The sequence below is a fragment of the Rattus rattus genome, chromosome 2 (genome assembly GCF_011064425.1).
Source record: "Rattus rattus isolate New Zealand chromosome 2, Rrattus_CSIRO_v1, whole genome shotgun sequence".
Classification (NCBI taxonomy): Eukaryota; Metazoa; Chordata; class Mammalia; order Rodentia; family Muridae; genus Rattus; species Rattus rattus.
Genome location: NC_046155.1, coordinates 132577785 through 132595422, shown reverse-complemented (window position 1 = coordinate 132595422; position 17638 = coordinate 132577785). Strand labels below are relative to the sequence as shown.

General features: G+C 49.4%; 1 protein-coding gene across 1 annotated transcript in view; it reads right to left on the bottom strand.

The window, feature by feature from the left end:
* Positions 1-17418, bottom strand: part of Synm (synemin) — a 29255-nt gene extending 11837 nt beyond the window's left edge. Inside the window, 2 exon segments of the mRNA XM_032893422.1 lie at positions 9206-9330; positions 16335-17418. Of these exon segments, the coding sequence (XP_032749313.1) occupies positions 9206-9330; positions 16335-17144 (935 nt within the window). The 5' untranslated portion in view covers positions 17145-17418.
* Positions 17419-17638: the final 220 nt, after the last annotated feature.

The window sequence follows — 17638 nt, the reverse complement described above, 5'->3', positions numbered from 1 at the left end:
GGGCAAGACCTAGGAGGGGGACAGACGGGGACACTTCCAGGAGTGACACCTGGGAAGAACCTGCCACGCTCTAAGGTCTTTGGGTGGGCCCCGTTGTGCTTCCAAGCAGGTGTGGATACTGGGGAGAAGGGAACAGAGCCACAGACCCTCTAAGATGCCCCTTTCAGCCTATGGAGCGTAGCTGAGCTCCACAGAAGGAGAAGGGTGACATGGGATCCCCTAGACACTGATCCATAGCCAGGAGACGAGCTGAATTCCACTCACGGGAGGCACATTTTTACACAGATGTACAGGTCAGGGATGTGGAAGGGGTGTGTGTGAAGGTAACGGGGAAGAGACGGTGCTGGCCGCCTGAGGTCATTCTTCTCACGATCAGTTCTCAATGTATCCCAAAGGCAACTTCAGACCAATACCAGAGACTGAAAACTGCTGTAATTAGCAGAACCACTGACAGTGGGGATACGGCAAGTGCTGGAGGCCGTGGCCTTGACTCAAATCCTGGGCAGGATGCGACACTACCCAGTTCCATGAGCCTCTGCAGGCCATCGTGACTCACTGTCCGCATTTCCGAAACGGGAAGAGCGCTTAGGTTTACAACGGCAATTAAGTAAGCAGTAGCTCATTCACAGAAGAATAGATGTCACTAAATATGTGCCCGATAAATTTTATCCTCATGGTCACCACCACCTCCTCCTTCTATGGCCTTGAAGAGAAGAGATTTTCAGCGAATGAAGTCAGTCAAGGGGGCGGGGGAATGGTTGTTGTTGTTTTTCGTTTTTTTTTCTTTTGTTTTGTTTTTGTTTTTGTAATCTAAGTAGCACCCAAATATATCCTCTCCACTTACTTTTGCTTGCTTTCCTGAGGGAGTCTCACTATGTAGCCCAGGGTGGCTTTGGATCCTCCAGCCTTAGTCCCTCAAGCACCAGGAATACAGGCACGCGCCCAAGCCCTTCTAAACGATTCATTCTTAAACGGCAAGACTTTGTCCATTCATCTCGACGAGTAGCCAACTCTTAGCGTGAGACATGGATTTCTAAAGTTCATCCCAAAGCTAAGATTTAACTTAAAAAATAAGCAAAATGTGCTTTACCGAAATCTTATAACATCTTTAAGAAATGTTTTCTTTGAATACATGTGACAAGGTACAGGTGTCCTGAAAAACAACGGGACAACCAGAAATACCATTCTCCTGAGGCTATACACACCAGGAAGCAAACCTCATTGCTTCCTTAGCAGGCTAGAAACCATTAAAAAAAAAAAAAAACAAAAAACAAAACCTCACCTTCGTCCACTGTCATCAAAAAGTGCAAACCGGGAACTTTATGCAACCGTTATTATAGGACTGGGGTTTTGTTTGTTTAGTGTGGGGGCGGGGCGGCTGTGAGCCCCTGTGTACAGGTATAAGCCTGCACAGAGGCCAGACTCTGCTACCGAGATCTCTCACTGAAACTAGAGCTAAGCCAGCCTGTCTCTGCCCCGCCCACCCCTTCCCCCAGCACTGGACATGGATTTTTTTTTTTTTTTTGGTTCTTTTTTTTGGAGCTGGGGACCGAACCCAGGGTCTTGCGCTTCCTAGGCAAGCGCTCTACCACTGAGCTAAATCCCCAATTCCTGGACATGGATTTTTATGTAGCTCCTGGAATAAGAACTTACATCCTCACGTTTCCACAGCAAGTGCTCTCTGACCCACTGGGCCATCTCTCCAGCCCAGATGTGACTGTTTCCAACTTGTCTCTTCTAAATGGTTTATTATTTTTTTGGGGGGGGGGGCATGCATGTGAACACACAAGTGCCACATCATGTGTGTGATCAGACAACCCGTGGGAGCCGCCTCTCTCCTTTGACCACATTGCTTCTCCCGGAAATCAAACTCGGGCTTGAAAGCAAGCACATTTACCCAGTGAGACAGCCTCGCCAGCCCTAGCTTTACCTCGTAAAAGGACACTCGTCCTAAAGACTGTGCCAGTCCAATTCTATATTATGCAACCACAGCTGGGGAGAGGGGACGTTACTATTTTCCTGGATTGTGTTCACTGTGAGAGAAGCGGTTTGCAGGAAGAAAGGTTTCTTTGTGGCTCGGTTTTACAAAGTTCTGTTCACCCGGATTCTGTGCAACTGCCTTGAGGCTGAAATGCCATGGTGGAGCAAAGATAAAGAGTGGAGAGGGGACCAGGGACAAAAGTGGCCTTCTTCCTCCTTCCAGGTCCCACCTCCCAGTCTGCACAATGTCTTTCCATAACTACTATCCACTGTGAATCCGGTGAGTTAATCCACAGATGGGATCAAAGCCCAGAGGATCCAGTCACTTCCAGAAGTTACCATCTAGCAAGCAACCTTCATAAACACATGAGCCTTCTGGGCCACAACCCAGGAGAGACCCAGGACCACAGTAAATCCTTCACCCTCGTCTTAGTTTCTTTTCTATGGCTGCACAGACACAACGGCTAAGGCAACTTAAAAAAGAAAGCGTTTATGGGGGCTTGCTTATAGTTTCAGAGGTTGAGTTCATGACCATCATGGTAGGGAGTATGGCAGCAGGCAGGGAGGCATGGAGCGAAGTAATGAGAGCCACGTTTCGAGACAAGTACTACCAGGAAGAGGGAGAACTAACTGGGATTCGTGTGGGCTTCTGAGACCTCGAAGCCTAGTGACACATCTCTTCCAACAAGGCCACACCCCCTAATCCATCCCAAACAATTTCACCAAGTGGGGACCAAGCAGTCTACCACAAGATCGTGAGCGATGGGGGTCATTCTCATGCAAACCATCCCATGCCCAGAACACAGAAAGCAAAGTGCCTTTTGAATTGAGATCCAGGCTACACAAGTTGTCATTCTCCTGAGGCTATAAACACCAGGAGGCAATCCCCATTGCTTCATTAGCAGGCTAGAGACCATACCCTATCATCCTCCATTTAAAAAATCCTCGCCTTTGCCCAATGTCATCAAAAAGTGCAAATGGGGAACTTTATGCAGTCCCACCCCCACCCCCACCCCCATCCCTGTTCCTCCCGTGGCAGATTTCAAATTCCTTTCCCCCACCGTCCTTTCTAGTAGCTTGTGGCTGTGACAGCTATGATGCTGTTCTGTGAAGAGGTGACTTATTTTACAGCTGCACTTTCTGCTGCTCCTCCATCCACAGCAGCTGGACCAGAATTCCATGTGTATAGAAAGCCATCCTCCAAGCAGAACGGCAGCCATTGCAATCAGATCAGCTGTGCGCACTTGCGAGAGTCCATCAGGTGCAGGCTTGCTGGCTGTTGGCCTTTTCTCACAGTTGTGAGTGTGGTGATTTGACTAGGTTTGGCCCTCACAGATCCATGTGTTTCAATGCTTGGCCATCGGGAGTGGCACTCTAAGGAGGTGTGGCCTTTTTGGAATAGATGTGGCCTTGTAGGAAGTGCATCACAGTGTAGGCAGGCTTTGAGGCCTCCTATGCTCAAGGTCTGCCCAGGGTAGAATAAGCCTCTTCCTGGCTGCCTGTGGAACACAGACCTCTTTGGCTGCCTGCAGATCAAGACAAAGATCTCTCAGCTCCTTCTCCAGCACCATGTCTGCCCTTGTGCTACCATGCTTCCTGTCATGATGATAATGGACTGAACCTCTGAAACTGTAAGCCAGCCCCAATTAAATACTTGCCTTTATATAAGAGTTGCCTTGGTCACGGTGTTTCTGCACAGCAATAAAAACCTTAAGACAGTGGAGTTGGGAGGTCACTGGACCCTTGCTTGAGACTCCAGCAGCTCATTCCAACCATCTGTGTGCAGTTCTGACATAACTGCGTGTGGTCTTGCGGGGTTTGAGGAGGTGCTGGGGTACAGAGACTAGGGGAGGCAACTTAGAGAAAAGCTCTTTGCACCACGTTGAAGATTTCCCAGTGTAGACGCTTTGAGGTCACCCATGCTCTTAAAGTGAGGCCATTGGCTCCTAGAGTGGAATTGTACTTGAGCTGTCATTGGGACGTAGGGAGGAGGTAGACATTGTTTATAACTGTCACATGGAAGGAGTTCTCGAGACACTGTCACTTACAGTGAGACAGTGAGGTCGCTGCAGCTTTTGTCTACTGGCATCCTCGGATTCTCAGTCAGTCCTTCATAATCACCCACTTCTGGTGAGGGCTCTGTGCAGGCTCACCCTGGGATCCTGGGTGCCAAACAGCATGCTGCTCTCAGTGTTTGCCCAGGAGAGCCCTGGCTGACTCTCCACACCAGCCAAGGGCTGATGCTCCAGCCACTTCTTTCAGGACTATATCACGGAAGCTCCAGTGACAAGAAGAAAGCCCTGGTTTCCACCCACAGATATCCAGAACCTCTGCTCCCCAGACTTCCTATGTCCCACCCACCTGAAGTTGCCCCCCAACCTCCATCATAGTTCCAGCCTGGGACTGTGCCTGGCCTGCTACGGAAAGCTCTCTGTCAGGCTCCAGGCACCTGAGGCCCAGAAGCTGCTTCCTTTCCAAAGCCCTGCTCACTCACCTCCACCTTTCCTCCCTCCACATCTTTGAAAACAAGCTTGCCCACTTGGAATGCCTTGGTCCCTTTCTGACAGTCTGCTTCTTAGCCCCATATACACGCCCTCAGCTCAATGCCTGTAACTTTGAAAGCCTCCTCCTTCTCTAAACCACCTTTACCATTTGTCAACTGCAGCAAACCATTTCCTCCAAATATTGCATTTTATAATGATAAGATGCTGTGTCTACCACCTCAAACTTCTCCTGCACCCCAGGTCCCAAAATGTCTGTTCAAATGCCCCTACCCTCCCAGATTCTGAGCAATCCCATTTTTCTCTGAATCCTTGTGTACACACACACACACACACACACACACACACACACACACACACACTTCAACTATGAGCTCCAGAAACTTTGCACTTGAGTATCTTCTAGGACATCTTCTTGCTTACCATGAAGAAGGATACTGGGGTTTATGTCACCTTAACTACAGCTTGTATCTCTTACTATGGAGGCCACCCAGAGCATGGCACACTACAAGTGTCTTTAGGGAAGACTGAAGGCACAGGCCCTCCGTCACAAGACACAGTCCCATACGTGAGGTCTGGCTCATGCATGACCTGCAGTCCTTCAGGTCAGGCCCTCAAATGACTGGCATTGTCACAAATGCCACCAGCCTCTGCCATCATGTTGGTCACTCATTCTGCCTTGATCTTCCTCCCCATTTCACATAATGGTTTCCCTTCCCACAAGAACCAAGGAAAGCACCTCCAGAAATCCCTCTCCACAGGCCCTAGGTTCCTCCAGCTGCAATCTTTGCAATCATATACTGCCCACTGCATCCCAGTTCCCAGTTCCAAAGAAGGAAAGTCCCAAAGTTCAAATCTTGGGCTCTCAACATAGCAGCAATGTGACCTTTTAAGTAATTGCTCCCCTGAACTGGAATTTCATCATCAGTGTATGTCTCTGCTGTGTGAACTTGGAGATACTGTGACACAACACTCAGAGGTAGCAAAAACTGAACAGGAGGCAGCTCTCACAACTTGTCATGCATTATCAATCACGTTGCTTTAGGATTCATTTTTTTAAAAAAAGGAATGGATGACGATACATGGGCAAACAGGCAGCCAATCAAAAGACGGAGCAAGTTAATTTAGCGAATGTACCTACAAGACACACAAAAGCACTTCCAACTATGTTAACTCTCTGTTTGAAATTTTTCATGAGACAGCATTGAGAAGATGAGACCCTATGCTTTGACACAAATCCGAAAGTAAGGGCTCAGAAGATGTGTTACATTGCTCATCTAGAATGTCCATAGCTCACCATTCCATCCAAATCGGGTCTCTATCAGGTAGGTCCACAGGACTCTGTGACCTCTGTGGCCCCGTGGAGATGGACACATCACCTCAAACTGACCAGGCTGATGAGCAGAACCAAATCAGAGTCTGCAAAAACATCCTACTGTCCCTCTGGTATATAATGCTGTCCTTGGGCTCTCCTCCATGCTGCTACTGCCGAGACAGGCTTAAGCCTGACAGACGATGGTCGGCTGCTTCGAAGCAGCACTGCACACACAGATTGCCTTGGATCTTGTTAGAAGGCCATTTAGATGCAGCAGATTGGGTTTGGACTTGAGAGTCCACATTTCCAATGAGCCTGTGATGTTTTGTGCTGTAGGAGCTGCTGGGTGCATACCCCAAGATATCCTGGGCCCAAGCTTCTCCATGCTGGTGGCACCTGAAAATCACCTGGAGAAAGGTTAAAGTCACTGCTCCTGGTCCCACCCTGCACCGATCCAGTGGAATTGTAAGGGTTAAAATTAACCTGGAAGCTTCACTGGCCCAAGGACAGATGACCTCCTGAAATGCTGAGGCTGTTGTTCATGTGAGACTTCAGTAAACAAGGTTGGTTGCACCAACTGCACAGGAAGCGCTTGATGGCAGGTAGGCAGGAGGTATGTAGGCAGGAAATACATCAGGGTGTGTGCTTGCCCCCACTGGACAAAGGTGGGAAGTACCATAACCCCATGGGTTCTGCCTTTATGAACATTTGAGTAACTTCATTCAGTGCCATTTTCTGGGAATCCTGGGAGTAGACTGGGCCCGTGTCCATCCTCCTGGCCAGAATTTAATAAAGCTTGCTTTAATTGGATAATCTCAAAATTTGCAGGCTTGACAGAATCTCTGGGGTTGGGACCCTGGGGGCTTCCAGGAGCTCTGGAGGATTTTCTGTTCCGCATCCAAGCATCCTTCCTCTCACCGCTTGGCTGCTGGGAAAATCTGGTGCTGACAGAGCAGGGGGATAAGCACTCCCAGCCCACACTACTATGGTCAACCTCAGAGGCAGAATCCAGCACAGCCCTTGTCTGTCTGAGCCTTGTCCCTCCTCTGGTATCCACAGTGAAGCATAGCCCTATAGCCACGGCCAACAGCCAACTGTGCCTCGGGAGGCCAAGGCCATGTTGAGTGTCTTCTAATGCCCGAGGACTAATTCTCACAGGAAGCTGCCACGCAGGCCTGGACCACAGAGAGTTAATGAAAACCTCCAGCCTTGAGCTTGGATGGTTTTCCATCCTATCTCTAAAACAGGCAGAGTCATTTATAAGTGAGCCTGCACTGGGGGAATCTGCAAACACACAATCCTACTTTATGACTACTTACATTTCTCCTCCACCATGAAGGTCCCAGAGAGGGGCAAAACATCTTAGAAAGTATTCAAGGGCCTGGAGAGCTGGCTTTGGTCAGCAGATAAACTGCAGGGAAAAGTGCCCGAAGCTTTAAAGAGGCACAGTACCTTCCCTTTCCTGTGACTGGTGTCAGAGGCAGAACAGAGTCTGTGAGTGGTTGGGAGCAATGGCCCCCACAGGGAAAGCTTGAGGCAAGTCACATGGGCCCCAGAGGGGGGCAATTCCGGTGCCAGCGTCAGATACTGTCACCCTTCTACCCCATGGAGCCAAGTGTTCTATCCCATTGCCTTCAGAAAGGAGGACAGCTGGAGTCCACTTTCAATATTGGCAGATGGGTTTGTAAAGATCACAGGGCACAACAAAGGACCCAGGTCAGCAGACGGCGAGGGTGCTAATACGCACGGGACACCCCTGCTCACCCCACACAGCTTTCTGAGGAAGAACTGAGTGGAGGATGATATGAACTTGCTTTAGTACACTCACTGCTGATAAAGAAAAAGAAAGGAAAAAAAATCCAGGCTTATTTCTTATAGAAAGAAATGCTTTGTGTTAACAGTCCGTGTGTCTTCAACGTCTATTGGCGTCTATGAGACTAAACCTAAATGGGGAACACAGAAAGTGCAGCCATGCTGACCACCAAGGCCATCCAACCACTGATGGGCTGGGCGAGGCAACCTAGGCTTCTGATTTCCCCTGGGCAAACTTGGACAGCAGAAAAGGGATCCAGTGAAACCCCATCACTCACTCCCTGAAAGGCCTGAGGCTTTTAAGCACCTAAGAGATGGCTAGGTTTACCCCATAATGGATTCAGAAGCAATCAGTTGTCAGATGCAACTGGTCAGCCTGCAGACCGACAGGCTGCTGACTGAAAGGGCTCATGATCGATGAATATTGTGAGCACTATAGCCAAAAGGCAGGCTCTGGTTGCTTGGGCAAGCTGCCTCCCTACGGCAAGCAGCTTTTTGGCAACTGCGAACCAGAGGCACGGCAAGTGCAGAAAAAAAAAGGGACTCAAAACCCTAGAGAAGCAACACATGAAAGTGAAGTTTCCTTATATGAACTAATATGAACAAGAAACAGGGAAAGTCTGCCCACCCAACCCCCATCGGGTGAGAGCTAAGGTAGACACAGGAGTCAGATTCTGGGGCTGCTTGGCATGTGCTATACAACAGTGCCCAGTTTGGGCTCCTTCCCCAAAGGGTCAGCCCCAGTCAACATACCTCACCAGAGGCTGGTCCCACCCCACTCTAGAGCAGTCTTCCCCTAGCTAGGAAACTCACCAAGCCAGAGGTCAGGCTCGGGAGCACGAGGCTGGAAGGTCATAAGCCTAGAGCTGTCGCAGGATGGAAGGAGCTCACAGAGACAGACATACGGATCAACTATGCCTAGACCCAGGGCTTTTTCAGGTGTATGAGTAACGTGTTCCTTCTTGGACTCAAACGGGTCTGAAGAAGGGTGCCTATCACTCACACCTGAAGAATATTCCTCATTAATATTCTCCTTCTCCCCAGTAAAGCCCACCGTTTACACTCTCCCTTACCAGCAAACTCAGAACTCTCGTGCAGCCTCTATGTGAATACCAAGCCAGCTTCATTTTGCAATTGTTAATTCCATGAAATTTCCAAGAATGCCAAAGGAAGGCCTGGGGAGGAATGGGGGGAAGGTGCCCTACCACCCCCCATCTCTGAGCCCTGGGTCCAGGTACCCTCTGCATGGAGGGTAGCAAGGCATAGTCCCAGGACCTAGCCTCAATTCAGCTGAGGCTCTTCCAAGGGTAGCCATACCCCTGGGAAGACTCTGTCTCTCACTTCTACACCCGAGGTGCCCAACAGCCTATTTCTCCATTGATGGAAATTAGAACCAAGCAAAAGCTGGCCTTCCATTCAGGAAACAGCCTCAAGGCCAGCCCAAGGCTGTGGGGTAAACTTCAAGCACACACCAGGCAGGACCTCCACCATGCAAAGGCCTGTTCTCTCCTTGTCACAGAGCCACAGGGATTCCTCAAAGGCCACAGAAGCCTTACCTCACTGGCTTCGAGGAGAGGGACTCAGCACACATTCTCACCTGTAGGTGGCTACCTCCAAGCTGAGGCCGGTCTTCACCTGTAGGAGCTCCTGGTACTCCCGCAGCCTGTCAGCCATGGCCAAGGTAAGGGCTTCCTTCTCGTCCTCCAGGCTGTTGATCACTCTCTGAAGAGAACACAGAACCTTTAGATCCATATCCCAGAGCGTCATAAACCAAACTAAACATACCAGCAGAGCAGGGCATAAAAAGAGATGTAACTGGGTAAGGCCGGTTTCAAATAATGAATCTCTTGCAGGCAGACGTTTCTTCCTTTACTGCACGTGGAGGCTTTTTATAGGGCAGGTGCCTTTATCTTTGGAGTCCCTCGCACAACGTAGGCATAGTTTATTAGAATCGCGTCTGCTTCAGACTTCAGGACACATAGGAGATCCAAATACATCCAACCAGGTAACTAAGATGCTATTTAAAGGTTAGCTGTGACGGGAAATCTTTTATGATACTTAAAACGGAAGTCACTCTCACATGAACTAAAATGTCTCCCAAGCTCATCATTGTCCCAATAACAGCAGATAAGTGAACGGAAATACTTTTATTTTTACCTAGAAATGATATTTTAAAATAATCTGGGGAGAAATATATTCCGAACATAACTCAGACCTGTAACAGCAAATTAGTTAGACAGCTTTGACTTCCGGCAGGTTACACAAGCACTGCACCAGCCCAAGAGCTTTGGATCTGTGAATGAAAGACAGACAGACAGTCTCTCTCTCTCTCTCTCTCTCTCTCTCTCTCTCTCTCTCTCTCTCTCTCTCTCTCACACACACACACACACACACACACACACACACACCAGCTAATTTTAATATGCCTTGACTAGCTCAATGGCTGGACACTTCTAAACCTCCCTGCGGCTAGCAAACATTTCCGTCTGGTACTCCTGAGTTAGCATCCTTTAAAATCTATATTTCATGCCTGCTGCCCTAGGGGCCACTTCCCCAGACTCTACATGCTGGTGGGCCTCTAAGTTTCATCTTTCTGCTTCCCTGCCATGGTGATTCTGCCTTCTTCCCCCTCTCTCAGTCCCTTGCTCACACAATCTAAAAGTTCTGCTCCATCTCCCTGCCCAGTCAAAGGCCGCATGGCAATTCTTTATTATCAATTGAAGCCAGCTGGGTGCAGGGACCCTCAGGTCTGGAAGTGCAGCTTTGGGGAGCTAAAGTAAGACAAAGCATTAGAGCCAACTCCTACCACAGTCCTATACAGAAACGTCCCTTTTGGAATGTAGTTAATAAGCCTCCCCGCACCTGGTTGGCTTCCTCCACGGGATCTGTCTTTCCCCAAGCTGGGAGGCACTGCTAACCCTGCAGTCAGTCTCTTCACCAGAAACTGCCACAGACCAGTCACATAACGCACACCACGTACACTGAATTTAAGATGAAATGATCAAGACAGTATTATTACCCTCTTCAAAATGTACATTTACAGCCAATACTATATTTTAATTAATGTACATTTTACAATTATTTTATTTTATTTTATTTGAGACAGGGTCTTCCTATATGGCCCTGAGTGTCCTGGAATACTATATGGAGTACTATATAGGCTGACCTCAGATTCACAGAGATCCCCCTGCCTCTGTCTCCCAAGTGCTGGGATTAAAGGTATGCACCATATCCAGCTGGATCAATCGTTTTTTTATAAAGATTATTATGCAGATAAATCGCTTTTTGTAGCATTTCCACTCCTAAGCCAATGATTGTGTTAGGCTTTCTGTTTACAAAGGGTGCCAAACTTTTAAATTTTTCTTAAAGATTTATTTTATTTTAAATTGCGTATACGAGAGTGCATGAGTATGCGTGTGCGTGTGCACGTGTGTGTGTGTGAATATGCATGTGAGTGCAGGTGCTCATGGAGGCCAGAAGTGAGTTATTGACGTGGGTGCTGAGAACTGAACTCGAATCCTCTGTAAGAGCAGTACACACTTAACCTCTGAGCCGTCCTCCATTCTCAGTTTACAATATTTTTAAAGCAAAATTTAGTTTTAAAGCAAAGAAATACGTTTAGGAAGCATTTATGTGGGGGCTAGGAGGGTGGTTCAGAGGTAAGTGCATTTGATCCTCTGCAGAGGACCTGGGTTCTATTCCCAGAACCTACTTGGTGGCTCACGACATCTGTAATTCTAGTTCCAGGGGTTACCATGGCTCTTTCTGATCTCTGAGAGCACCAGGCACACATATGGCACATAAATACATGAAGTAAAACAATCTAAAACCAGAACCATTAACATCCCTGGGCATGTCATTTTTTTTTTTTTTAAGATTTATTTACTTATCATATATAAGTACACTGTAGCTGTCTTCAGACACACCAGAAGAGGGCATTGGATCTCTTTACAGATGGTTGTGAGCCACCATGTGGTTGCTGGGAATTGAACTCATGACCTCTGGAAGAGCAGTCGGGTGCTCTTAACCGCTGAGCCATCTCTTCAGCCCCTGGGCATATCATGTTAACAGAACCCAAAGCTGGCACTGTAGGCAGATAAAGCAGTTCACCAAGGCAGACCACCTGCCAGTCTTAAGTGACTTCAGATTTAGTAATAATATGTATTCCTTCTATAGTTGTCTCTCCATGTTAAAAAAACCTCTGTTCCCTGCTTTTGGGGGAATATAAATTGAGATGCAAAGTTAGAATCTAAAATGTTTTCTCTCTCTCTTTCTCTCTCTCTCTCTCCCTATGAGATTGTGTGTGTGTGTGTGTGTGTGTGTGTGTGAGAGAGAGAGAGAGAGAGAGAGAGAGAGAGAGAGAGAGAGAGAGAGAATATGTGTGCAAACGCTGAACCTTTTTAAGAGAGGGCCTCACTACAGCCCAGGGTAACCTGTAACTGACAATTCTCTGCCTCCAGAGAGCTGGCACTGCAGATGTGCACTACCACACCTGACCTGTTATCTTTTCTACTACAAGAAATTTGACCTAGTCATTAAAACTTGAGGACTTATCGATTATGCTTCGCAAAGAAGTTTAAGTGACGCTAAAGTGCTTAGAAAAAAAATACCAGGTGAACTCAGTTCTCCGCCCACAGTTCAAAGTTGTGGATTCATGCCACAGTGCTGTCCAGGAAGACGCTCTCCCTCTCCCAGTTCCAAGGCTAGTTTTCCACACCCCACCCCACAGAATAGGAAGAGGAAAATAAAACTGCACTGAAGTCCAAATAAATATAGTTCCAAGCGAATTTCCCTGTGAGTAAACTCTTCCCAAATGGTGAAGGGAAAAGCCATTGACTTTTAGAGACAGGAATGAAATAACAATAAATCCCGCCAGTGGGAGAGGTAGCTTCAGACTCCGGCTCTACTCTGCCAAAACTTTTCATGCCACGGGCCAGGCTAGGAGTGCTGGAGCCTCCCACACAGGGTGGTTCTTCCAACCCACACAGAAGCAGTGTTATCCAAGGCTGCAAAAACCCAGGGGGAAGCCCAGTCCGTTAGCTGCTCTGCAGAGAACTTTCCAGCCACATCGTCGGCAATGCTAAGCTCTAGCTCTATGTCAGGGACAGTGTGCTGCTGCTCTCTCTTCAAGGGGCTCGAGCCCTCCCTGGCACAGCATATCAGATAGAATGGCCAGAGCTTGCTAATGCCCTAATCATCTCGGGTCTTAAACATGAGAGCTCAAGGGAACTTGATGGCTCATTCACACCCAAAGTTAAATATATTAAGAAGCACGAATTGAGTCAGGTGTGACGGTATGTGCCTTTACTCCCAGCAATTGGAAGGCAGAGGTGGTAGAATCTTTGTAAGTTCAAGGCCAGGCTGGTCTACATAATGAGTTCTAGGACAGCCAGGACTATATAGACCAGAGAGACCTTACCTTAAAACAAGGAGGAGGTGGAAGAGAAGGAGGAAGAAGAGGAGGAGAAGCAGCAGCAGCAGCAGCATGAATTGCGTGCTCTCTGTGTGTTTACAGATGTACCATGGGCATTTCAGAGGCACCTCAAACTGGCTGTGTGCAAACTGGACTCGGTCCTCTGATCTTCACATGCCCTTCGGCAAAGAGTGCCCTTCCTCTGGTGTCCACTCACAGTCCTGGAGTCAACTTTGATGCCCCGCCCCAAGCCCACCCTATGCTCCTTACTACTATATCCAACCTGTGAGCAAACCTTGATATAGCTTCTACCTGAAAGAAGAGCCCTCCCTCGGTCTACCATTCTGCTCCTGGCCAAGCCTCCTGTGGCCTCAACTGTTGCAGCACTGCTCCTACACTGGCCCAACGAAGACCATGCTCAACACAGCAACCACGTTCAACTCTGCTCAGGACTCTCTGGTGGCTTTCAGTGGGACTCAGATTTTAAAAGAGGGCTCTCTTAGGGTTGGAGAGATGGCTCAGTGGTTAAGAGCACTGACTGCTCTTCCAGAGGTCCTGAGTTCAATTCCCAGCACGTGGTGGCTCACAACCATCTGTAATGAGATCTGATGCCCTCTTCTGGTGTGTCTGAAGACAGCAACAATGTACGTACATAAAAACAAACAAACAAACAAACAAAAAACAGCCACCTCTGCTTCACTGTCCCAGCCCTACTGGCTTCCTGGGTTCTCCAGGAGTGGTGTGCACTGGTGCCATCAAGACATTCGCCATCATGGTCTTCTGTGGCCTCTTTCTGTTATTTTTCGCTGCTTTATTCCTAGCTACAAAGAAGGAGACTGGCACCAATGGCCATTAGTTGGATAAATTGATTAAAGCCACCCAACCAATAGCAACCTGTGAGCTAGGTGCTTTTCAATTTTCACAGAGGAGGACCACAGAGGGTTAATGAGCTTAATCTTGAGAAAAATCTTACAATCTGAGAGAGAGAGTAAGAGTCAGAATTCAGCCCCAAACAGGAAGGCTACAAGACCGCTGAACCTTAACGACACAGCTAATCCTGTTTGCCTTCCTTTTCAAAAGAAATGTCTCCTTCCTATTTTGGAATCGTTCACAAACAGTTGGAGCTGGCAGCTAAGAGTCCCCATCACAGAAAAAAGCCAGTGTCTCTAGGGTAAGGCTGGAGTAAATGACAACATCTTCAAGGCCTTTCCATGATAGCAGGCTACCTCCGGGCCGGCCCTTAGAAAGAGCAGTTACCACTCCACCTATGCAGAGTTAAAGGTTTCTCTTGAATAAAACAGACAGAAGAGAGGAAGCATGGGCCAGTGGTGAGCTGCTCACTTGAGCCTGGTTGGAACTCTGTTTTGGCCACTTATTGACTGGTGGCCCACCCTTGTTTTTACCATCTGTAAAACAAGGCTAATGTTAGTATCCACCTTCTGAGATGGGTGTGTGGACTAAGAATGAATACACAGACTAGGCCTGATACCTCCCACGGCTGTTAGTAATACAATGTTTTTACAGAAAGTCAGCTAAGTCTGTCTTTATGCTTTCAGTCTCTCCAGACTGAGCATCTAAGAAAATTGAAAAAAAAAAAAGTAAAGGCTTGGGGTTGAAACAGTATTTTCTCCTTAACATAATTCTGAACACTGTCTGATTGCTGGAGAAAAGTTTCAGAATGGGATCTGAAACGCAGTTACTTTAAGATAACTGGGCAAAGAGTCATAATATAGTTAAGATTGCAGCTGGTAACCTTTAGCAAAAACAAAACCTAAACAAATTGGGATTGAAGAAGAAATCCAGGTCTTCATCAACACTGCCCTTGCTCTCACTTCCAGGCGGGGAAAAGCCAAGTCTGAAACAGAGATCCTAGGGTGGGGAGCTGGGGGGGGGGTTCCTGTTGCAAGTCAGGTGTGGCCTCAGGTGTGACTTCACTAGAGATCTGGAGTCCTTGTGGGAAGGGCTGGACAGTGATTCTCTACCAATTTCCAATTCCCAGTCTTTTCTCCATTTGGGGAACTCTGCTTCTACCTGTCTCAGATTTGCCCCTGAAGGTTTTATTAGTGGGAAAAGGTTAGGCTGTTATAAGAACCTTGAAACCACCCACTCTCCAGCTCTTTGGCTACCAAAATCCTAGCCCATCGTTGGGGACCCAGACGAAATCAAGAGATGCTGACTAGCTGATACCTGTCCCATCATCCCAGTCATCCATTCCACGCATCTCGTGTTCGCTTATGACTTTAAAAAAAAACGATATCACAACATCTCCGACCTTCAGCTCCTAGCTGCAAACTCTTCTAAAATATTTCTGAAGTTCTGCTTGTCTTACTTCAAACCAACTTCCTGAGAAGCGCTAATAGCGTGATTTGGGAGTGCTTCCGATTCTGGCTAGGGCTGGGCTAGGTTGGGAGCCGAACACTAGGGCTGAACTGAGGGTACAGACAATAAATCAGCCACAGGTATACGCATGCAGTGTCAGAGGGTTCGAGCTCAGCTGCTCTGAAATGAGAACCGTTTCTATTAGACCGTAGCTGTAATAACATCTCACCACAGGGACCTGCTTTCTCCTGGTTTTTACATAACCCAGAGATCTGCCGTCAGCTCATACTGTGAGCGAAACAGCTCTGACCCCTTTTCTTTGTGACAGTTACTTAGCCCTCTCAAGGGAACAAACAAAAAACAGAGAAAAAAAAAATGACAGCTGCCCGAAGGGGCTTCAAACAGCTGCCTTGGGCTGGGAAATAATTCTGGCAAAATTAAAAAAGGTACTTGGAGCCCTATTTAAGCATGGCCGGCCTCCAGGTAAGGACTTGGCAGTGCCTTGCAACCTCCCAATTTGTTGCCTATCCTGGTCTGAAGTCCGGGCTGAGTTTTGGATTTTAGGATACCAACTCTACAAAGCGCAGGAAGAAGAAAAAGAATAGAAAAGAGAGAGAAAAGAAGAAGAGGGGGGGAGAGGGAGAGGGAGGGGGAATGAGAAAGAAAACAGAACCAGCAGGATTGTTGATCGGGATGTGCCTAGACACGTCTGATTCTAAAGGTGACACTAACAAGATGATGAGCACTAGGCTAGCTACTGGGACCTGTCACATGGTGTCAGCTCTCCGATTTAAGGATCATTGCTCCAACCCCTTATTCTTAGACTAGTTATTCGCCGGAATCCCGTGGCCTCATAAATAACAAAGCTGCTGGCAGCGTATGCTTCCCTGGGTGAACCGGCTGCGTATCCCAGGAACCCCTGCCGCTAGCCCACTGGGTGCGCAGGGATGCGTCAACAGCCCATAGGGAAGGGGCGCGGTCCCTGCCCACAGACCTGCCGCTCCTCCGCCTGCATCCCGTACTCCTCGCGCATCCGGAGCAGCTCATCCTCCAGCCTCGCGCGCAGTTGCTCCAACTCCAGCGCCTGGTTCCGCAGCGCGTCCGCCTCCTGCGCGCACAGCCGCGCCTCGTCCTCCGCCTGGAGCCGGCTCTCTTGGCCGCGGCGCAGCGCCTGCTCCAGCTCGCGCACCTCGTCCTCGTACAGCTGCATGCTCTCCCTCCACGACTCGGTCACTAACAGGGCGTAGCTGTCGTGCACGTCCCGCAGGCGCGGCGGGGGCGCGGCGGGGCCGGTGGCGCGGGCTCGGAAGTGCATGGTGAGGCTGCTGGCACGGGCGCGTAGCTCTCGCACTTGGCGCTCGTGGGCCGCATCCAGGTCTCGTCGCTCAGCCTCCAGCCGGCCCAGCAGCGCCTCGAGGGCGGCGCGCGCGCCGAGCGCCTCCTCCAGCTCCCGCCGCTGCGCTTCTAGCTCGGCATCCAGGCGGCCGCGGGCAGTGCTGGCTTCCAAACCCTCCCGCTGCAGGTCCAGCAGCTCCCTCCGCAGCGCGTCGCGCTCGCCCTCGGCCAGCGCCGTGGACCAGCTCAGTTCGTCCAGCTGCTGTCGCAGGCTGCGCGCCTCCTCGGCGTAGAGCGCTTGATCTTCCGCCCAGCGGTCCTCCCGGCTCAGCCGGCTGCGCAGCTCCTCCTCCAGCAGCAGGTTCTCGCGCTCCAGCTCTCGCACCCGGCACACGTACTCATAAAGCCGGGCATTGAGCTCCTGGAGCTCGGCCTTTTCGGAGCTGGTCTGCAGCCGCCAGGACAGCATCTTGCTGGGTGTGCGGGACCCTTTCGATTAACCGCTTGCCTCCTGCCCTGATCTTGTTCCCTCCGTCCCGCCGCGCCGCGCCGCGCCCGCCTTGCCGCTGCCTTGGAGGTCCACGGACTGGCGCACCGACTGGCGAGCTTCCCCACTTAGTGGCCGGGTTGCGCGGCCGGTGGACTTGGGCCACAGCCTCCAGCCAATCAGGACGCGGCCCGCGCGGCCACTGCGGCCGCATAGCGCCGCCTGCCGGAAAGATCGTGGCATGGCGAGGCTGCCCAGCACTGGCCCCCTGGTGGCCCAGGGAAATCCCAAGAGGGTTGTCGGATTACAGCGTGTTGACTATCTGGGTCACCTCATGAGACTCCCTGTTGTTACCACTAGGGTGCATCTAAGGCACCCCTAAATCCCAGCTTTCCTTAATGAGAAATAAGTTGCCATTAAGTGAGAGATTCTTTACATAAAGGATGCTTCTAATTGGTTGCTCTGGAGATGGGGGC